The 23,275-nt window shown below is 45.1% G+C and overlaps 1 protein-coding gene across 2 annotated transcripts; it reads left to right on the top strand.

Moving 5' to 3' along the window:
- The first annotated feature begins 226 nt into the window (after positions 1–226).
- znf219 (zinc finger protein 219) lies at positions 227–22,261 on the top strand. 2 transcript variants are annotated; one of them, XM_084343349.1, is made up of 5 exons: positions 227–454; positions 10,380–10,464; positions 10,720–13,036; positions 13,210–13,302; positions 15,839–22,261. In XM_084343349.1, the coding sequence occupies exons 3-5, from the start codon at positions 10,723–10,725 to the stop codon at positions 17,035–17,037; spliced, it is 3,606 nt and encodes a 1,201-aa protein (XP_084199475.1). In that variant the 5' UTR covers positions 227–454; positions 10,380–10,464; positions 10,720–10,722; the 3' UTR covers positions 17,038–22,261. The 2 variants fall into 2 exon arrangements, with proteins under 2 accessions (XP_084199475.1, XP_084199474.1); XM_084343348.1 differs by having other exon boundaries at positions 229–454; positions 13,210–13,356.
- Positions 22,262–23,275: the final 1,014 nt, after the last annotated feature.

The raw sequence follows: 23,275 nt of genomic DNA, 5'->3' as shown, positions 1-23,275 counted from the left end.
CAAACTGTCAGCTACCCGCCACCCCAGATGCCATATTTAGGATACAAATGTGAAGAGATGACAGCGTTGTAAAATGGTGCCCGTGCTGAGATTATAATTAACATTTCCAACCTACATCACTCTCCCTCCCACTTTCTTCTCTCTCTCTCTCTCTCCCCCCCTCCCTCCCTCCCTCCCTCTATTCACTCCCCGCTCCTCCTGTACAACAAATGGGCAAAAAAATGCAAGAAGAAAAGGGAGAGAAAGGGAGAAGGGGAAAAGAAAGAAAGGGAGATGGAGGAGGAGAGAGCGAGAGAGAGGAGAGGGTGACCAAACGGAGGGAGGAGGGAGGGGGAAACGGCGTATGCTTGTATACAACCCTGATTTCCATTTTTTTCCCAACTCGTAATGTATTTAATTCAAGTGAAACGTAATCATGACGTGTCGTGTCATTAATCTCCTCGCCGCCTCTCCCGTAAGTACACTGAGTCTTTACTTTCAACATATATCCTATATCTTCATTTATCTACTTGCGTTTTTAGCCGCCACTCTGTTGACATGGACACTTTTATGCACGGTGGCGTGAAACACCTTGGATGAAACATTTCCAAAAAAAAAAAAGAAAAAAAAAAAAAAAAAAAAAAATTTGTTGAATTGATTGCGACTGTTGTTGCCTTCTTCTTCTCCTTCTTCTTCTCCCCCCACCTCCTCTCTTTATTTTTACGAGCAACACACGGGATAATGGCCAATATAGTTGTTGTTGTTGTTGTGTTTTTCTATTTCCAATCGCAGTTTTTTGGGATGTGTGTGTGCGCGAGCGTGTGTGTGTGTGTAGTGTGTGCGTGATCGGGCAACGTAGCATGTATCGCATGTCTGCATGTATGTGTGCATGTTGAACCGCGCCGCTCCGGACCACTTTACGTGTGTGTCATGTATGTGGAGCCGGTGTATGTGCGCGCCCCGGGCCGACACATTTGCATGTCGAGCCTCGGGAAGCGCCGTGACATGACACATAGGAAACATTAAAAAAAAATGCAGTTTCTCCACATGGATCCGTGAAACAGTCCACAACGCGACTTTAAAATGGTTGCAAGTGCACGAAAAAGTCACTCGGAGTTGCTCGGAGATGTATTTTTTTTTTTTTTTAATCCGCCTAACTTTACGCAACTTGTGTTCGCCAGCGCTTTCCACGCGTGGGGGACTGTACTTTCTATAAAAACGACCTCTTCTTCTTTATTTAACCTCTCATGAGACGATCCGACCCCCCCTTGCCCCTAAAAAAAGTCGCTTTTTACACCAAAGTTCTCGGTGCGTAACGGGGACGGATCCTCGCTAAGCCGAAGACATATTGTCCGAGGCGTAAAAGTGGATTTTGTCTTTGCGTGTTCGCAACTTGATTCACATCGCGTAATTTGTGACCAGATGCGATTAGCTCGACTAATTCTTTTGTTGGACACACATTAGGGCATTGTGTAGTGCATTGTTTTCCCACATAAGCGCCGCCACTTTCATGCGGGATTGTGCGCAAAAACGCACCCACAGGGCTGCGATAGTGGTTGTATTTTGATATATAACCGCTTAACGCTCACTACTGTGTTTACTACGGCACGTTTCGTTGTCCTAACATCACCTCCAGTGTCTTACAAAGCTCAGAAAGTAGCATAGCAAGTGTGGCATGTCGCCCTGTGTGTGTGTGTGTGTGTGTGTGTGTGAGTGTGTGTTGCCGGGATCGTTTGTCGGCGGAGGAGAAGTTACCGGTTTCAAAATGTGGATTTTTTTGTGGACAAGATGTCGCTTTATTTTTTTTGGGGACTGATGATCGGGAGATTGGCAGAGGATTGAAGATGAAATCCATGATGGCACTTTTCTCTTTTTTTTCCTCCTCCCGTCCTCTCCCTGCTCGCTCACTCGTCTTTTTCCCCTCCCTTAATCTTTTGTATAGAAAATTTAAGAACAAAATGGAGCAGGGGAGAGAGCGATAGATAGGCTGACATGACACACACACGCCAACCCCCCGACTTCCCCAAAAAAAAAAAAAAAAAAAAAAACTACGTCCCCACTGTTTATCATTTTTTAATCGCGTTTTGTTCCTTTTTTGGACGCGGGATCGTGCGCGGACACCATCTGCGGGCAGGGTTAATCTCATTTTAGTGTGGGTGTTTATTAGTGCATTGTTTGTTGTCGGTTATTTATTTCATTAATGTGCCTCTAATTGAGATGGCCGCGAGAGAGAAGAGGGGAAAGAGCGACTGAAAATGGTTGCACGTTATTGACGCACATCATAGCCGGGGCGAGGAGGAAATTCCTCATGAGATAAGGCGCAGACGTGTCATCTGGGTTTGACCAAAGACACTCCTGTCGCCTTTTCTATATCCAATGGAAGATGTTTAGGGATCCTGAAATGCCCTATTTTTAAAATCCAGCCGAAATGTCACACTTTTGAGAGCGTGTGCACGCTGGAAGTAGGTTGACATTGCTGGCTTGTCCTATAAACAGGGATGTTTGTGGAGGCTCCTTCAACTCTGTTTAATCTTTACACGCATTCCCTTAAAAAACTACACCTTATTTTTCTTTTTTAACAAATTCCTCACGAGTTAGGGAGTGAATTCTGAAAACTGTTCACACTCTTATTGAAATCTTTTCTTTTGATTTCTTGCATTTCCGTCTAATTTTAAAAAAAAAGCTTAAACACGACAGGAATCACGTCCCCCCCCCTTCCCCGTTCCCAAACTACCTACAGGTTGCCTACTTTCCCATGATTCCCCGTCGCTCGTCAGGAGCCCACCGTGCTAACGAACACCAAACACTGGCCCCCATGTTTCAAAAAGGACTCTAATGGTTCTGCTTCATTCAGACCTCTCTCCGCTCGTTGTGCTCAAGTAGTATCCTCCTCCGCCACCATCAATGCCGCCTCCTCCCCATCTTTGTACATACTGTACTGTACTTGAGGGGGCACATACACCCCATCCAGGTGGCTCTTGGGGGGGGGGGGAGGTTGTACGTGAGGGAGACAGAGACAGAGAGAGTAAAAGGGAGAGGAGTGTAGCACCAATCAAGGCTTCTGATTGATATAATTGGGTCATTAGTGCGCTGCGGGAGAGGCACCTGCTTGCCCTCAGTTAGGGAGAATCTACTGCATTGTGACATTTTCAGACTGTTGAGAGTTCTGCTGCCTGCTCGGGATTAGTGTGTATTTAGAGCATTAGGGTCTTACTTAAATAGTACGCCACTTGTGCCACTTGCAGACCAGCTTCAGACTGATTACAACAGCGGGGTGGACAGGTAGACGTTTCACTCCTCATCCTCCTCCTCGACCCACCTGCGTGAAGCGTTTCAGAACCGGAATCGAAAATCGTGATTTTTTTTTTTTCCGGCAGGGAATTGCGAGCGAAAAAGCGGGTCACAGCGCCGGCGGAAGAGGGGGGGCCCGTTGTGATTTGAAAGAGCGGGTCAAGCAAAAGATAGAGAGACGCATTGGGTGCGATCGTCAGGAGATGGCGAGCAGAGGAGGCCTAAAGGTTAGTTAGTTAGTCAGAGAGGAGGGGAAGGGATTCAAGCGCCAGGAATCCTTTAGTTTGTCAGAACTGACGAGAACCCTGACCACACGGCCACTTCCTGGGTCAGTGAAGGTGAGAGAGTAAAGCAGGTTTAAAGCTCTTGTTTCATTCCTCACACAACTATTTTTGGCTCTTTTAATACGTGCAACAATTCAAATGACTTCAAATGTCTCCCCCTTCGCTGCGACGGCTGCTTTTTAACCCCAGACTCCGACGTCCGACATGGCCCGACGACATGTGCCCCCTCTAACCCTGAACACGCAGCCATTTCCCGGGTCAGAGAGTAAAGCAGTTCATAAACTCGTCTAAAGCTCTGATTTCATTCCTCACACAACTATTCTTGGCGCTTTTAATATGTGCAACAATTCAGATGACTTCTAGAAAAGTCTGACCGCATGTGCGCACCGTTTTGTCTCCCCTCTCGCTGCGACGGCCGGAACAGCTACGAGCACTTTTGCCCTCTCGACAAGGTCCGACAACACAAACTTAAAGGAGGCCTGAAGGTTATTTAGAGAGGATGAAGGTGTTAAAAGCACCAGGAATCTCTAATTTTGCCTGTGAGCGACAATTTCTGTAACTTTCGGAACGAGTACCCCCTCTAACCCGAACCCTAACCCTAAACACACGGCCGTTTCCCAGGTCGGTGGAGACGAGACAGTAAAGCAGGTTTAAACTTATCTAAAGCCCTGTTTTTTTTTCAGTTTTCACACATGCAACACTACGAGCGGCTTCAAGGAAAGTCTGACCGAAAGCTCATGCCGTTTGTTGTCTCCCCTCTCACTCCAACGTGGTCCGACAACACCAACTACTTCCTTTAGGCTCACGTCCCCTCGCAGGGAAAACAAAGTAACTTCCCATCCTCGTGCACAATCTGTCATGGTGCCCGGGTGCAAAGTGCATCACCTCGAATTACATCAAGAAGTGTCAGTTTAAGTGTCGACCCGCTCATGGACTGTGTAGAAAGTGTAACTGGGAGTGTATGAAGCGAGGGCGCTGCTAAGATAAAGAACACATGCTCTGCAAATTTCCCCAGGGTGAGTAAAGACTCAACCGGTGTTAACTGTTTCTATTTTTTCTATAGGTGTTCACATGTCGGATACACATATTCCACAAGGGGGTCAGAGCGTAGGGTCAGCATCCCTGGGGCTTGTGGGTAATCGGCATCCTGCTCAAGGACACTTCATAGGAGGGGGTGGGAATCACCGACGAGATAATACTTCCCGGCTCTTCCTCGTGTGATTGACGGCTTTTCGCACACATTTGGATTTTTGATGAGCAAATAAAAGCATCGTGTAGGCGTTCGTTTCACCCGCGTGTTCGCCCCTTCCTTTGCTTCTTTTCCCTCAATCGCTTCAGGTGATCTTCAGCACGCACAGCTAAGCCTTTATGCAGTGATTTGCTCGTGACATTTTGCATGCTCCGAACCTGATTCTTCTTCTTTTTTAAAGGCCCCTCAGTCTTGTAATCCCGAATCAGACGAGTCAGCCGGCGCCTCCGCTCATTGGTTTAGACGCGGCGCGGCCCGCAACGACTCGGAGCGAGAGTCTCGTCTCTCTGTCGAGACGCTGTGATGTTTTCCAACGTTTCAGATGCGCTCGCTCAGATCTGGCTGGCACCGCCGCGTTTCGCCTCCCTCTTCGGCGCTCCCCGACTGCGGGGAAGTGTCGGCTCGTGTTCTCCGCTGGAGGTGGAAATCGTTCAGAAAGAGCAAGAGCAACAGCTCGAGAGGAGACGGAGGGTCGAGGGAGAGGAGATGGAATGAGGTGGTGAGGTTAGATGGGAAGAAGCGCCAGGAGAAAGGAGCAGATAAAATGTTCTCTCTCGCTTTTTCATGAAACGTTGCTGGTGGCCTCCTCAGATCTCGCAAAAGAAGAAAGAGCTGAGGACAGATGGAGAGTCTAGGGCTGGATTTATCTTTCTCGCATCATATGTTTTTAACTTTCTCTTCATCTGGCTCTCTATCAGAAAGGTCAACCACATGTCAGTGTGTCGCCATTTGAAGGACAACCTTTCCCAGCAGCGTCAAAAGCGCCTGCAGGTTTGTTTTCGAGGGCGAACGTGAGCCTTTTGATAGAAATATCGCTCCCATTCGCAGGCCCCAATGACACACCAGGGCTTTTCTCTTAAAGGAATCCACCAGTCACGTCTTTAAAGTTAGTGGTGGGGACACGGTGGGAGACTTTCCCCCCTTATCACTGCTCGAGCTGAAGACGAAGGGGAGGGAGAGCCAGAGAGAAAGTTGGAGCGAAGCAGGGGGGTTCAGGGAAAGGTGAAGTAAAGGAAATGAATACCGTCTGTGGGGAAGTTCGCCACGTGACCACGCGATAAAAACCACAGGGCCAAATTATACTGTACCGCACAGAGAGCGGACTCCCCTCGCCGCCTCCCCCGACTGCTCATCCTCGCTTTCATACACATTTTTTTTTTGTGGTCAGTCTCTCATACACCCACTTATCCCCAAAGGACACCTCGCCGCGCACACACTTCATCACATGAGGGTTCAAGTAATACAGCTGGAAGAAAGATATGCTTGTAAGGATTCACTCAAGTACACATGCACAGCCTGCAGACACACATTTTACTTTATGCCCCAGGGCCCAGGCCTGAGACCTTGGAGATGACTATTTTTAGGTGCATGGAGGAAGACACGTGCAGGCACAGATAAAAACAATACAAAGGTAGTTTTTGTGTCCTGTTTTTTTTCTCTTCACTGTCCCTGAAGTCCAGGGCTTCCCAACCTGGAGATCAGGCCAGAAATAACAACCCAGTTGGCATTGTGCACTTCTGCTAACCACTGATATGATGAGACTTTACAATTCCAGTTAGGTTTGGGCACAAAGACTACTTGTTTAGGGTCAGGAAAAGATCATGTTTTTGAATTAAAATACCAGGTCGCCACGAACACGGTTGGAAATTGCTCCGATGTCTCGCTAAAAACACTCGGTTTGATCACTCGAAAGCAAAGCTGGAAATTGTCCAGACATCCTGTGAAAAATAGCCGGTTTTGTCCCCACAAACATGGCCGTATTTTGTTCCAACATCTTTTTAATGTACCTGGTTTCGTCACTACAAACACGGCTGGACATCGTCCAGACATCCCATTCAGAATACTCAGCCTTGTCGCCACAATCACAGCCGGAAATTGTCCCTACATCTCGTTTAAAACACCCGGTTTTGTCGCCACAAACGTGGCTGGCGTCTTGTTGACCATACCCTGATTTGTCGTTTGAAACGTGGTCTCTAACAGTGGTCTCTCGCTCCTCACACAACCACCATCCCCTTCATGCGATCTGAATGTAATGTGATACGTATTATAGAAATGTTTATATGATATGCGTGAATCGTACAGTTTGTACATATATCAAAGGTGTCATTCGATTATTAAGAAGCTTGAAAAGATGAAAAACCTCTTCCCAAACCTTAAAGCCTCCTTAAAACTCCCAAAACTCGAGACGAAACAATCAATAACTGAGCTCATGACCCTAAATATGCAAACTGTGATGAGTGCTTGAAGTAGACGCTGCTTGGCTACAAAGCGTAACAGGGCGAAGAGGTTGGAAAACATTGCTGGAGGCGATGGACACTATATCGCACATTCACACTCGTATCATTAATGCAAGGCTGAGCAGATGTAGTACTTCCTGCCCACACACACACACACACACACACAGTTAAAACACTAAGTGAAAGGTGTTCACACCCTCACATTTACAATTATGATGTGCAGCGATGTGGCGTGTACGAACCTGCACTAACTGCCTTCACAATAAAACTCTATCACTCGGTGGATATTTACACAATGACATCAAAACCCCCCAAAAATAAACTTGTCTGAACATATTGCTCTCCTACTCCCTTGGCAACTATTTATCGTGGATGTGATGTATGACTCAGCAACCCCCACCCCCACCACCACCACCTTTAAGCTCGACACACACCTTGTGACACAAGCTTCGGAGAGGTTACGAGGATTTAATCGATGCAGATTTTTGGGGGGCGGCGGCTAAAAAAAAGAAAGTTGGCATCTTGACCTCTGTGTTAAAAAATAATTTCCGAGCGAAGGTAAAATCAGCTATCTAAGTGCCCACAAAGTTACACTGCAATTACTGTAATGACAACATCACGGCAAAGCTTAACACAACAACGATATGCTTTTAAGCTGTCATTACCGTGTGAATTGCTGTGTTGTTACACTGCTGCACTCGCACCGAACATTTCAGTCAGTCAGTGGAGGAAACGAGCAGGGGAATTTTTTGGGTTTCTCCGTCTCACGTCAGGATCGACTGTATGATTTAGGCGGATCACATTCGCCCCTGACATTAAAAATGCATTTCCGCGGTGTACTTTTAACAGCACATTTCTCCTTCCTTTTTGCGAAAGCCGCTGCATGTCTTCGCACTTTATTCACATCCTTTAAAGCTGGCAGTTTACACCTTGTTGAGCACCTGGAGGATAGATTTGCGAGCACTTTTTGAGCGAAGGAAAGTACTTAAATTTAGATTCAGACTACGTAGGTAATGCGGACAAATGTGTCCCGGACTCCGGAGGTGGCTGGTTTTTCTTGGTTCATTTACACCTGGGTTTTAATGTTCTTCTGCTCCACCTGATTCCAATCTGATTTCTGTCCCTCACTCGCACCCAGCCCCCCCTTCTTTCCCTGCATCCTTTGCTGCACCGTATCTCCTCCTCTCCATCTATCCAAATTGTCTTTATTGGCATGACAGGGCCGGTGGCTGGCGACAGCCACCGTCACGGTAGAACAATGCATTGTGATGGTGATATTCATATGATAATGCCATCAGACTTAACACCGCCGCAGATACAGTTAGATAGCCGGTGTCCCTTTTTTTTTTCTTTCTTCTCCTCTCCGTCTGTCTGGATGTACACGACTGTGTGTGTTGACTTTTCAAATGATTTTTAAATCTGTTGTCCTCTCCTCATGTTATGCCCCGGCCTGCCACTCCACCACTCTGATTTCTCTCCCTTTCTCTGTTCCAGCATGTCTGTCTCTTTACCCTATTTTTCTTCCCCCTTCTCCCCTCAACACCACGCTGGCAATCACATTAAATCATTTTCATTCACATGGTTTCTGACAATGTGTTTTTTTTTTTTTATAATGCTGCCCAGTTTGTAACTGCACTGTATGTTTCCCTCTGTCTCTCTCTTTCTTTCTTTCTCTCCCTCTGTCTGCCTCCTTTCTCATTTTTGCTCTTCGCCATGTTGGCAGGGCCCAATCCACCAGCTGATATCAGCATTCCCTGGCACTCTGCCAACTGGCAACACTGCAGGAGAGAAAGAAAGAGAGAGGGAGAGAATGAAAGAAAATTAGTGAATAATAGACGGAGGGAGGGAGCGAGAGAATGAGAGGGGGATGGGAAGAGTATGAATCAGGGAGAGAAAAGAAAGACAGAAAAGGGAAAGGAAGACAGAGAGAGAGAGAAAGAACAATAATGGTGGATTAAGAAAGGACTCTGTGTGAGTGCGTGTGTGTCTGTGGTTGTGTGTTTATGTGATTGATATGGTGTGATATCCCTGTGAGTCATAGCTGAGCTAAAATGTCAACTGGCTACATGAGAATCTCTTTGTCATGCAGGCTCGGTGACACACACACACACACACACAGACACATTGACGTACACAAATCCGGCAGATCATATAAACACATATGTGAGCATACCACCGCGTGCACACAAATATGGGCGACACACCTGCGAGCACAGATGTTCCATTGTTTTGCCACAATGATTGATGACCTTTTGTTTTGTTGTGGGCGCCTCTGCTGCTTCTCAACTCCACCAAATGATGGACAAAAAACAGCCGATGTGCATAAATCCAGTCGAACTGATGCAAACTGCTGTGCACTCAAAATATTTGGGTGTGTGAGCGTGCTTGGCAAAGTGCTCGTGTGCTCAATATGCTGTATATCACACTTTACATTTCAGCTGACTCTGTAATCTGGGGTGACGGTTGCAGTGCAGTCGACACAACCGTAGAATAAGCTCACATTTGTACATTACTTAAACAACTTACCATGACTAAGCAGCGTTTGGGTCAAAGCTACCACACCCAGGCAGTAGATTTGACAAATATCGCTTGCATAAGTGCATGCATACTTTACGAGAATGTGTGTGGGTGTGCGCATGTGTGTGTACAGTCCTGATTTTAGCAAAAAGCTGCTACTGTATGAGTGCACAGGAAGGGTGTGTGGGGAAGTCAAAACATCGCGCGCCCATCCTGTTTGGGACAGTCCATGTCCTGTGGTGGTGCCCTTAACTCCTAAACACACGCTGAAACACACAGACAGATACACACCGGTGCACATTCACACTCCGGCTAATCATCCCATATGTGCTAACAGTATGCCGGAGTGCATTGTGAACACATGCAGGAGGCAGGAACAGGTGCACACCTGTTACACATTGAAGCGCATGCATACGCCTACGCAAACTGAAGAGTAAATGAGGATCAAATAAAGATTTGCTTTGTACTTAACATTTACATGCGTTAAAACACCGCCGTAATGAGTATGCATTTGATTCCCTGCTATTACCATTTATGATGGAATACATTCAAAGAGTCTCCGTGCAAATGGGTCTTTATCCTGTTTGAGGAAAAATCTGCTACCTGCAGTTCATTGCTCAATATTTCAAAAGCGTTTACGCCTACATTGACACTGATACTGCTAATTTATCCAAAGTCTTTAGTTAGATAATAGCTTCGATAATGTGCCAAAATGTGTTTTTTTTTAACCTGGCAACAACATAATTTTCAAGTACAATAAATGTTAGATTTTTGATTGCAAATAACTCACTCATCAGGTTTTTTATTTTTTTTTGTCCCCAGAAAATTAAAGGAGGAGGCTGCCGCAGTCGTGTGTCCCCCATCAACCGAGACACTAAAGAATGGCATAACACCACACACACTGCTGGTAATTCTATATATTTCTCACACATATTCACACATACAGACATATAAGCCAGTTAAGCAAACTAATACCATTTGCTTATATCTATTTTTTGGCTGTTCTCCATACCCGGTCAAGGTCATGCTACAGTTAAAGATAATTATGCACAACATGCAAATTTAACCTTTCCTCTTGGTTTTTAAAGTTGTAACTCCTCTTAAGTCATCATGCCCACTCACTATCTGCCTCTCTCCTTCTCTCTGTGTTTTGTACTGATAGAGGATGGATTCTCCGCCAGAGTGTGTGTTGTCTCTTTCTTGTGAGCAGCCCCAGTCCCCCCCAACGCTGCCATCCCTGGACCACAGCCCCCAGGCCTCCTCTCCTCACACCCTGCTCTCTCTACCCGACAGCCCCGTTGTCCTGCCCATTCAGAGCCCCGAACCTTCCCCTCAGAGCCTGGACACCACGCCTTATTTCCCCCTCTCTCCCTTCCCCCTCCATGAGGAAAATAACAATCACCACGATATTGATGAAGAAGATGACGAGGAAGAACTGGATGGAGTTCCTCCCTCCCCGACACCGGCAGTGGCGCTGTTCCCAGGAGGAGGTGGACAAGATGCTGGATGCAGCCCGTGTTTGGACTCCTCTCCACCGGTCACACCATCAGCACCAGTCCTCGGGTTCGGAGCCCTGGAGCTTGCCCTCACATCAGGGCAAAGTGGAAACTGCAACGACGAGTTAGACCTCCAGCTGTTCCAGAAGGATACTGTCGCCAGGCCGACACCTGGAGTTGGAGGGGCCTCGTCAGGGCCTGCGCTCAGGTTTCCCTGTCATGTATGTGGGAAGAGATTCCGATTCCAAAGCATTTTGTCTCTTCATGCTCGAGCTCACAGTCTGGACAGAGACCGCCGAGCTTCGGCCCTATACCGAACTGGACTCCCCTCAGCACCCCTAAAGCAGCACCTCAAAATCCAACAAAACCACAAAGACTTAACCCAGAATCACAGAGGACACCCAAACCAGTGTTTACTGCCAGGGACTCTCATCCAGCATCTCACAGAAGACGAGGATGTTGATGGTGAGGTCAAAGGTCTAGATGATGGCTTACAGACAGACCAGAACCCAAACTTTTTACTGGATGACAGCACACCTTTGACCCCTCCACTTACAGAGGACCCTGTTTCTGTGACCTCTCCCTATTCTGCGACCATCGTGGAGGGTGCGTCTACTCCTATCGCGCCCACGTTTCGCTGCCATGCCTGCAAAGGAAAATTCCGCACGGCTTTGGAGTTGGCGCGCCATGTTCGCATTCTCCACAACCCGTATAAATGCACTCTTTGTCCTTTCTCTGCCAGCCAAGAAGAGAGTCTGGCATCTCACTTGCAGGAGTGCCACCCTTCCCCAGAGGTACCTGCTCTGCCACCGGTCTTCAATTCCAGGCCAGTCATTGCAACCCCTGACACTCCGGTGCCCACACCGACCCATACCCCAGCCCCGACCCCAAGTACCCCGCAGATTACATCAGCATCTGCTGCTGCTGCATCTCCTGCACTGCCAGCATTTCGCTGTGAAACTTGTGGACAGCGGTTTACCCAGTCCTGGTTCCTGAAGGGACACATGCGAAAGCACAAGGACTCCTTGGACCATAAGTGCCAGGTATGCGGCCGTGGCTTCAAGGAGCCTTGGTTCCTCAAAAACCACATGAAAGTACATCTCAATAAGCTTGGGTTGAAGGCTGGACTCGGAGCCCTTGGAGGGCCAGGAGGTGCGGAGCAGCAGGCAAAAGGCTCTGCTAGTAATCAGTCTCTTAATGCGCTCTACTCAAGCCTCCTTCTGGCCCAGCGAGGAGGTGGCAGAGGTGGACATGGAAGATCAGAGAGGGAGACTGGTGGGAGGATGGGAATGGGCTCAAGCAAGTCAGCCATCCTGGGCTACCTGGGATTGCCCAGTGATGGCAGCGGGGCCAGCTGCATGGAGAGACTTCAAGCAGTGGCTCAGGTGGCAGAGATGGGAAATGGTGGCGGCATTGGCGGCTCAGGAGGAGGGGGAGCAACTAGAGGAGGAGGGGGCACAGGTGAGACTGCCTCAGTTTCCGAAGGAGGGGACCAGGCAACATGGTGGCAGCTGGTGGCTCGCAGCCTGGCAGTAGCTCAGCAGCAGCAGCAGAGGCCCCACCAGCGAGGCCAGCAGCAAGGCCAGCGAGGTCCAGGTCGGAGCTCGGTGATCACGGAGGCCGACCAAGTCAGAGCCTACCTTGGAGGCCTGGATCCAAGAGATGATTCAGGAGCAGGAGGGCCTTGGGAATGCCCAGACTGTGGAAAGCTATTCCGCAGCCTGCAGCAAGTGGTGGTTCATGCCCGTGTTCACACTCAGAGGCCCCAGAAAGGAGGTGGCGGCGAAGAGGAGGGGAGTGGTAGTCGTAGAGGAATGGGACTAGGAAGAGGAGGCAGCGGTGAAGTGAGACAGGAATCTCAGCTACACGGTGGTGGATCCCAACAAACGGGAGAAATGAGACAGGAATCAAAACTGCACAGTGGTGGCTCACAACAAGCGGGGGCAGCTACAGGGTTTCACTCTGTCATCTCAAGCTTCAAAGGTACAATCACATCCGCTTTTTTCTATATTGTCTTGTCGGTTTTGTTTGTTCACATGTTATGGTGTGATTATCACAAGCGTGTATTATTTTCATACTGCTTTTCTGTTGTAAATAGAAGCTCTCTGGGGGGCCTTCACACAAGCTGTTATCTTTACCTTTTCCTCCACTTACAGGAGAAAATGGCTTGACAGCAGTCTCCTCCATACCTTCAGTTCCCACCAGGGAGCGAGTGCGTGGAAGAGGGATAAAAGACTGCCCCTACTGTGGTAAAGCCTTCCGCTCTTCACACCATCTCAAAGTACACCTGAGAGTTCACACAGGTGAGAACTGCTGTGAGTTTAACAAACCACATTTACTTTTTTAACCTTTATAAATCCCTGGAAAGGATTCATTGAGCATCCTTGCTTTAGCAGCGGTACACCGTTTTCTTTTTTACACGTTCACCCCAGAGAGCTGGCCAGCGCTAATCATAGCCCTCGACTGCAGGCAACTGAGCTGCTCCACTGGAGCAACTCCTGGTTAAGTGCATTGCTCGAGGGTATATTAGCAGTCATTTTTTTAAGAAGATCAAGCCACTCCAGGGATTAAAACTAACAAATTCTCAGTAAAAAGTTCACTTCTCTCACTAGCCTGAATCCCCAAGAAAGAAACAAAAAACATCAAATTTTTCTTCTGCAGATACATAGTACTCTTTTTCTCAAACTCCATTTGCCTAAATTGGTTTGACAGACTTTTTAAGATAAAGTAATATGATTCTTAATGATATTTCTCCATACATTTTCACATCCTCTGACCTTGTCTTTGAAGCAAGCCAATCTGTAATTGTTCCCCTCAAATTTATGTCCCATAATTGTTCAATTGTTCTGACTGTAGAGCAGCTCTATCAGGCGCTTTCAACAGCTAACAGGCTTTTCCGAGACTTACGGAAACAAAACAAAAATTAAAAACCCCTCATATGGAATGGTGAAAAGTGTGTAGGACTTTAATGGAAATTGGGAACTCACACAGCACTCACTCACACTCCATATGATCCATATTCATAATCACAGCATGAGTCATTGCCATTTCTATTATTTGCCTTCGCTTGGTGTATTTGATCAAAATTAAGACCCCTCTTCCATTTCTGAGATGCCACCAATCTCCAGCAACTGGTAACTGGAGCACGTCCAAGTCTTTCCAGCAAGACGGTGCCCAGAATGCATTCAATAAAATCTATTTAGTATTGCCATTATGAATCCTCATCTATGGCTGACAGGACCCATCACATCACAGCTATGTTATTCATGATAGCGTACAGCTCTTTTTCTCATGCGCTATTGCTTCTCTGTGCCATCAAGTGATTACCACATGGTCAGTAATTTAAGTGAAGGCATCAAATTATAATAATACTCTCTTGATATTACTGTCCTCTTGAGATTATTGCCCCTCGAGACTTTCATCCCATTATTATTTTTTGCTTCAGCGACAAAATCAAATCGTTCATACTTCTGCGTGTGCATCTGCATTCATCAATAGAGCTCTGTTCTTCTTGTGTTCAGTTTTTTTGTTCTTGTGAATAAGATCATTTACGCTTTTCATATGCAATACATTTCCTGCTGTTGATATGCCTCCAGCATGATGCCTCCTCCTCTTCATCCTTCCCAGAAGTGTCATTTTAATCATTGATGGAATACTGCCATCTCCCTTTGAAATGTGTAACTACATGTCCCACTCACCATATAATCACCATACAATAAATGCTGTCGTGTTAAAGATCTTTGAATGTATTTTCTGACTTTCCAGGCAAACATTGTCTTCTGTTCATTTCACTATGATACTAAAATCAATAAGCAGACTCTTGAAACTTTTGTGTAATCCATCACAGTCGAGTACTAGCATACAGTTTATGTGATTTACAGTAAATGAGCTGAAAGATGTAAAATCAGTGGTCCTTTTAAAGGGGAATTCCACTATTTTTAAACCTGGGCCCTTATGTTCTGGTGTGTAAATGACAGGTACAGAAGTTTCAAAATTTGGTCCAATACATCACTAAGGAAGTTGTGAAAATATCAGGTGAGGAGCAAGAGACATCAGAAAAGCAGCAAGGGAAAGAAGAGCTGGAGAGGATATTTTCACATCTAACACAGTGAATTAGGGGTTTATTTTGGCCAAACCAGAGCTGGTGATTGTTAGAATAGTTGAAAGCTTAATCACAACAGTTGTGGTGAGTTTTTATCTTGTTCTTGTCAAATTTGAGTGAAGTGTGCTTTACGGTGATAAAATTACTGTTTTTGTAAATGGGGTCTGGTAGATTTGGCAAGAGTGATAGAGCAGCTGTTTACCTCTGCAGGGATCCTGTCCTTGATGTTGACAACACTAAGAATAACAATCTCCGCCTGTCAGTGGCAGAAATGAAGCACTTTTAGTGGACGTACCTCGCTGGTCCAGGTTGTCCCTGAAGGATTATGTTGCAGGCTAATGCAGATTCAAAAGCTCAAAGATTTAACTGGACTTTTTGTAGCTATCAGTCATTTACAGACAAACATATTATGTTAACTTAGGACCAGAGTTTAAACATATCTGAATTCCCATTTAAGATTAAAGGGGCTCTACAGATGTCAGATTTTACATGAGAGTCCAAAGGACGTGACTTTATGAACGTCCTCAAGAGTCCGCTAACTTAAACTAACAACCAGCTTCTAGCACAACACAAACGTTCCACAGAGCCCCTTTGGCCTTGGTTCATTCACACTGTTTGGTGCTACCTGTTCAGAGTCCAGTACCATTACCCCCATCTTATCTTGCTAATCCTTTTTCCTGCAGGTGAGAGACCATACAAATGTCCCCACTGTGACTATGCGGGTACCCAGTCAGGCTCACTGAAGTACCACCTCCAGCGGCACCACAGGGAGCAACGCAACGCCTTGGCAGCTTCCTCTAATTCCTCCTCCTCTGGTCTCACCTCCACTATCAACAGTCTGACCTCTGGAACCTCTGGGCTGGCCAAGCAACGTCGTTCCCAGCTCAACCACTGCCCGGTGAACCGAGGCCCAACCGACAGCCCCACTTCTCGGCCCAGCCAGCAGTCCTGGCTCCTGGGGCTCCCAGACCAGCGGGAGCATCGCAAGGCCTTGGCGGCTCTAAGGGATGTCGACTTGGAGACCCAATACAGGTATCTGTCTGGGGTGATGGGGGCCCTTTACCAAGGTGGAATGGAAGGAGGCTGGATCAGAGAGTCTCCTCCACCGAAGGCCCCTAAAGTGTCCCGTCGTAAGCCCCTTACTACTAGCCGAATGGTTCAACCGTCGAGTGACAAGGAAGGGTCTGCACCTTCAACTCAAGAGGGCGGGTTTGAACCCCTGGATCTGTCCCGTCGTACCTCACCTGGCCTTGGAGGGATGGAGGAGGATGGGAGCATGAGTGTCGGTGAAGGAGGTGGTGTCAGTGGCGCAGATGGTGGAGGAGATAGTTCAACAGGGGTCAAACTGAGCCAGTGTTTATTCTGCCCTTTCCGTACATCCTCATCAGAGCTGATGGCCATGCATCTCCAGGTCAACCACACCAGTAAGTCTCGACGCAAGAGAGGCCCTTCGACTACCTTAGAAGACGATGGAGCCCCTAAGGCCACCAGGCCCCGGACCGATCACTCCGACCTCGACTCTCTGACAATATGGAGGCATGTGAGTGAGCCGGAGTCCCAGGCATCCAAAGGGGAATGGTCCTCAACTCAGGGCAAGACCCTGAACGGGCTGTCTGAGGATACAGCAGAACATCTGGAAAACATCCTCGACCACCAAGAATCCAACGTGGCTTCAGCGTCCAACAATGTAAGAGACGATCTGGCATTCAAGGGAAAGATGGTGGAGGATGAGGAAGAGCAAGAGGAGGAGTTGGAAGATAATTTGGAGAACAGCAGTCTGGAGGATTCACAGGACCAGGATCTGAGGATGTCCCTTGCTCTGTCACCAGCCCTGAGCTCCAACCACATGGTGGGTGAGGAGGAAAGAGTCTTAACAGATTAAAATGATTTCGGACGGCACCAATTGGATGATTTTGGATGGCACCAATTGGAGAGTTGTGTTCGATGCTTTCAACTAGGTTTGAAAAAGAAGTGAAGAAGGGGCAGATAGCTTTGCAGAGAGAAAAGGGGTTTAAGGTCAATTATTATTTGCCCCTTTATACTTTCGTTTCTGGACAGAGGATACTTGATTCCTGAGGTTTTTGAAAGCTATGGAGAGAAAAATCACTGCTGTTATGTTCCCTCCGACATTATTCATCTACTTCAGTTCTGACAGTGTGGTCGTCCACAACATAAACTTCCTGTACAAAAGAGCATAGGTGCATCTTTTCAGGACTTTGTAGGCCACTTTTTCAAGTTTTTTCCTCAAGCTTCACCCCAAGACGGATGATTTTTAAGATGACCTCCTATTTGATAAATGAAAGAAATGCTAGGGCAGATCCTGCATCATTCCACATGCATTTATTCCACACTAATAATGGACTGTATATCGCAGACTACTACTTTACTGACCAAGTTGAAGCCAGCTGTGAAGAGATGCTCTCCTGACTGACCACTGAACAGTTTGAACCTCAAGCTTCAAGCTCCTCCTCAGCCCACACGAATGTGGAGGAAAGTTTAGTCTAGAAAAGTCTCAAGCTTTTTGGTATTAGTGTAAGGCATGGGGGTGACTGTTGCAGGCCGCGTGCTTTCGCTCAACTATATATCACTGCCTTGTTTGTCTGAAAAGTGTTTCTAGACGATTGTCCTGAAGAAAAACAGAAAGAAAAGTTTGTAACATTTTTTTCTCTTTCAGTTAGTGCCTGTTCATGTATGTTGTCAAGAGAGTCTCTGGTATTCCTTTGCATCAGGGCTCTGATAGGTCATTCATTTTATCTGAATATACAGTTTAAAACAATTTAAGTACAGTATATTTGTTAAAAGTGGTTCTAGGGTGTTGTGAATAGTTAAGTTGTAAAAGAAATGCTGCATCGTAGCGTGATGTCCTTAACACAGGCGGCTTTGAGGCTCAGTTTGTAAAGAAAACAACAACAACAAAAAAAAAAAGAAGCAGTTGATATAAATAATGTATAATGCGATGAAAGAGGTCAAAGGCTGAGCGATACAAAGGGGCAACAGTTCGAAACTCAGTGTTTACAATGGTGCCGGATGCGGGTTCGGTTGCCGAGGCGGCGTAAATGCGTGGAAAAGAACAAAACATGGAGCGTGAGTCTGTCTGAGGGCTCCCGAACACAATCAGCTGACACACCTTTTTAAAAGAGACTTAGCAACTGTGTCAAAAAAAAAGGAGCAATTTAATTTTTTTTTTTCAATAGGAGAGAAGATACAAGGTAAAGAACGAAAAAGGAAAGCAGTATCCCTGCCAAACAGGACTAAATCTGAGAAACAAACAAGCTCTCGGGGTATGGTGTCCTTTAGATGAGTAGATTCCCTCTCTTCTTCTTCTTTTTTTTTTTTTTACAAGAAAAGAAAAGACAATGGTAGGAGTAATTATTAAAACACTAACAAATGCATAGACATCCCAGTAGAATATGTGTAGCTTTTGTAAAGACGAAAAAAAAAAAAGAAGCAGACTTTTGTTTATTTTCATTTCAAGATGCTTACAGAAAAAGGTTATCAATATAGGTAATATTGATTATAATGTTTGTGAGCTAAGACTAGTCGGAATGTCTATACAGAGCACTGTGCAAGGTTTGAGTTCCCAAAGTAGTTGTTTTTATTTTGACTTTATGGATAGACCAAACGTTTTTCAATGGAAGTCGTCACTTTCTGTTGTCGTTTTAAATGTGTGGAGCTGTGGTTCCGATCGATTTACCCCATCGATTAGCGAAAATCGTTCAATCAGTCGATCAGCGTATCAAATATCCAACCATTGGACTGGTTGTTAAAGAAAGTTCCTATTTAAAGAACATTTCTGTGTAAACTTCCACACATCAGTTGCTATGAATGGAAAAAAAAATCAAATTCTTTTCCTGAATTGTTGTGTTTTGATGGAAAAATGAAAAAGAAAAATATGAACGTGAGACGTGAAATATCCCCTTATGCTGGTTCAACCCTCCTGCCAGAGAAAATGTTGACATAGTACGTTTCTGCACACCATTAATATATTGAAACTTTATGTTTCTTTACATTTCAATTTGCAGTTTTATGTTGTGACAATGCTGTGGTATGGTTAGGTTTAGGCACAAAAGTCACTTGGCTAGTCTGAGGAAAAGCTCGTATTTTTACTTAAAATACCTGGTTTTGATGCAACGACCATGACTCGAAAATCTTCCTGTGTCCTTTAAAATGACTGGTTTGTGGCCAGAGACAAGGCTGGAAAATTTCCCATACAGATACAGCTGGAAATTGTTCCGACACCTCCTAAACATACCCCATTTTGCTGCCACAAACATGGCAGAAAAACGTCCCGATGTCTTTTTTCAAATACCCAGTTTGGATGCCACAAACATGGGTGGAAAATATCCCAATGTCTCCTTAAAAAAAATCCTGTTTTCTTGCCGCAAACATGGCTGAAAAATGTCCTGATGTTTTGTTAAAGATGCCTGCTTTTGTTGCCGAAAACATGGCTTAAAATTGTCCTGACCCCTCCTTAAAAATACCCAGTTTTAACGCCACAAACACGGCTAGAAATTGACCTAACGTCTCCTCAAAGACTAACAATTTAGATGCCCCAAACTCAACTGGAAAATGTCCCGACGTCTTGATGAAAAATACCCACAAATTCGATGTATCTGGTTTGCAGAAACATACAATGTCGACATTTTACTCTTGTGACTGGGCTGGCTGGTCAACAACCACTATTTATGTACTTAGACTACTTCTTGATGGGGTATTCTGTGATTGCAACCACGCCTTAATGTGCATTAATGTGTTTCAGTTCTTTTTTAGAGCACCTTATGAGTTTTGTAGTGAAAGTCCCTTAGTGGTGTCTCCTTAACAACTACTGTCAATGCCATCGTGCCTTCTGTTTCAAGCACTTCCTGGTGTATTTTGTAAAACTCACCAAAAGCACTTAGCCTATATCTACACACTCTCTCTCTTCCTCTCTGTCTCTGACCTTCCTCTCCTCTCTTCCTCCTCTCTTTCACCACTTCAGCCCATTTACCTAATCTTTTTCTCATGTCTTTACCTCCTGACCTCTCTCTCCCGGGGGGAATCTGTTTGCAGACCGGGTTTCCTTCCTGCTCTTCGGGCCCGCTCGGCCTTAAACAAGGTCACTAGGCCTTATTACAATCTAGCATGGCTAGACTCTTGAAAGAATGGACTACCTAACCTTGACTAACCTCGATTTACTAGACGAGTAAAAATCATTATAGATGTAGGGTTAGACTACTTTTGGTCTTAATACTAACCCTTGGTAAACCAAAGCCCAAGTCTAAGTCTAATAAATATATTTAATCTTATGAAGGTGCCAAAACATGTCCGAGGTGACACTAAATATCAACCTGAGAAAACAAAATAAATCACCTGTCCTCTCTCTCTTCAACCCTCCCTCCCCCCTTCTCTCCCTCTCTCTCTCGCTTGCTCTCCCTCCATGTCCCTCTCTCGTCCGTAAGCTGTCTATCTCTAGCACCACTTGAAGGTGACGTGTACTATCTGGTATTGAGGCCTTTATTAGATTTTTATTTCAGTTCGTGTGGTGTTCGTTCAATGCCGTTGAGATGGAAAAATGCTCTTCTTATAATGATAATTATTATTGTTTTGGCATTATGGTTAAAACAAAAAACAAAAAAAACAAGAGAAATGTGTTGTTGAATGTTGTACAGATAGCACTAGAGATGTTGTGTTTTTTAAAGAGAGCACAAACCTGAGTGATGGTCCCTTCTACTCCTCCCGCCGGCAGACGGGAATAAAACAGCCTGCCAGTCAATCTCGATGTCTGATGACAGGAATTTTCTTGGGCGATGAGAGATTTTCAGAATAAACCCCCGGAGATTTGAATGTAAAAAAGGCAGCCTTTGACTCAAACTCCACTCCCAAATTTCTTGCACACAAATTGCTCTGAAAGCAGCACTTGAGCCAATAATTGTACCAGAAACATGACCATTTTTTCCTGCTTACTAAGAGTTCGACAAACACACGGATGCCTTTGAATGTATTCATAAGCGGACTGAAAGGATGTTTAAAAAGCAAATTAAAGGGGCGCTCCGGCACTCTTGAGTGCATTTCCATGAAGTTCAGAAAATTAGCGAAAGGATATCTCGACTTCGTTTAATTCCTACATTGCGGATCCTACATTTCCCATAATGCAACTCAATAGGTCTTTTATTAAACCTTCCCTTAAGGTGCCACAGGATCCGTCATTTCCACGTTTCCGTTGGACACGCACCATCACTGATACCGTATATCCTCACACTTTTTCAAATTTGACATCCCGAGTTTCTAGTTTTTCACACTCAGACAAAGATCCACTGTTTTATCAAGCTCAGTAATATAAATCATGACCAGTAAACTGATCTTGATATGTAAAGTGCCCCTTTGAGTACATTTTTAGCTCTTTTATAACTAAATAAGTAAAAGTTTTCCTGAAAACTGGTGAAATACACCTTTACATTATTCTAAACATGGACAGTTGATGTCTTTAAACCATCTGTTAGATAAAAATGTATTTATATAACTGCACACGTCACTTAAATGAGTGAGATTATATCAAATCTCAGTTTTTTTCGTGCCAACGAGAGACATAAAAACTCTTGTTTTTGGATAAAATAGTCTCAAACTTAAAGGTGTATTTCCTATTTTTTTAGAGCTTATTTCAAACTACCTTCAAAGCTGACAAGAAGACATGAGAAAGCATCCTTGAGTTCGTCCGACTCTGGTTTAAGCCGGGAAAAACGCCAAGCTGTACAGCAGCCTTTACATTTGCACCTGTTTTAAACTGAATACAATGAGGCTACCCTGTGATTTCTCAAAACGTATGTGAAAATTGCACCTTATTATTTCCTGATTGTGAATCAGATCAGTTCAACACTATGGTGTATTGGGTATGACGGGCTGATCCTGCTTATAAAGTATTGAAAGCTACGACTGTTTTTGAAGGTGTTGACAAATCTTGTTTGCGAGGCGAGGGGGCCATGCTGGGTTTGGGCTCTTGTGTAGTTTACTGCCATTGCAGTGAGGGAAAACTGATCTAACATAGTAGTGACTAATATGACTTTGTGGACAACAGATAAAAAAAATAAAAATAAAACGCATTAGAAATAAATAAACACAAACAAAATAAACCCGGTCTCTGTTTTTCATGTCTTTCTACACCAGATTCCAACACACCATGTACACAATAACACCAGACTTCAACCCTAAATGTTGATTTATTGCATGTAAAACCAGAAAAGTTTAGGATGTTTCATTATGATCTGCAGTCTGAATCAAGCGAGTGCAAAATCAGTGACAACCTTAAGAAAAGGGGGCCCTCTAGTGGCTCTCAGTAGTCTCAGTTTGAGAGTCCCTGTAGGTTTTCATGTAGCTACATAACAGAATAGTTGTTGCATGCTTTCGTCTGGACATTGTGGCTTCATGTGATGCTAGAAATTCAAATTTCCACTTGTGACTCAATCTATGTCTACGTGTGTGTATCTAAAGAAAGGTTTAAAGCAAGGAGATACCATACAATGAAAATGCAGTCGTTATTTAGTCATCTTCAATGCTGATGGAAAGTTCCCAACGCTGTTTTGTTGTGGAGCTCCAGAAATGTTTTGTGGACGATGAAACTTCAGCTGACTGTCCATCAGCATGGGGGAAAATAATGATTTCATTTTGGGTGAATTTTTCCTTTAAGCTCTAAAGATGTGAAACTGTCGGTTGAAATCCACTTTTCTACAATATGATGTAGTTTGGGGACTGAATCAGAAGATTTATGTTTTAAATAGTGAAGTGGTTCATGTTAGAAAGAAGGAAGACAACTTGAAGTCGGCCGGATAACAGATCTAGATGTGATGCGCCCTTCCAGACACGACCACGGATGGATTACTGAGCAGCTTTACTGGGCACAAGCCCTCGGGCCAGAACGTATATCTGACTGTGACTGTTAATATTTCTTTGAGAAAGTCAGGACTAACACCTACATAAAGACACAAAAGTACCATTAAGAGACACAAAACGACTACGGGGAGGCACAAAACTGCCAAAACGAGACAGGAGGTGCACAAAGATGCATAAAACAACTAAAAAAAGACACAAAATAAACTACAGCGCTTGTCTCTTTTTAATCTGGGTGTTCTCCTCCTCTCTTTTCAACT

This window comes from Pagrus pagrus (genome assembly GCF_965226575.1).
Source record: "Pagrus pagrus genome assembly, chromosome: 22".
Classification (NCBI taxonomy): domain Eukaryota; kingdom Metazoa; phylum Chordata; class Actinopteri; order Spariformes; family Sparidae; genus Pagrus; species Pagrus pagrus.
This window is presented reverse-complemented; position numbering and strand designations above follow the sequence as displayed.

Excerpts from the sequence above, each read along its gene's own strand:
- znf219 (XM_084343348.1), top strand. The coding sequence starts at position 10,723 with ATGGATTCTCCGCCAGAGTGTGTGTTGTCTCTTTCTTGTGAGCAGCCC. Across the intron at positions 13,037-13,209 it reads TGTCATCTCAAGCTTCAAAG|GAGAAAATGGCTTGACAGCA; the intron begins GTACAATCACAT and ends CTCCACTTACAG. Across the intron at positions 13,357-15,838 it reads ACACCTGAGAGTTCACACAG|GTGAGAGACCATACAAATGT; the intron begins GTGAGAACTGCT and ends TTTTTCCTGCAG.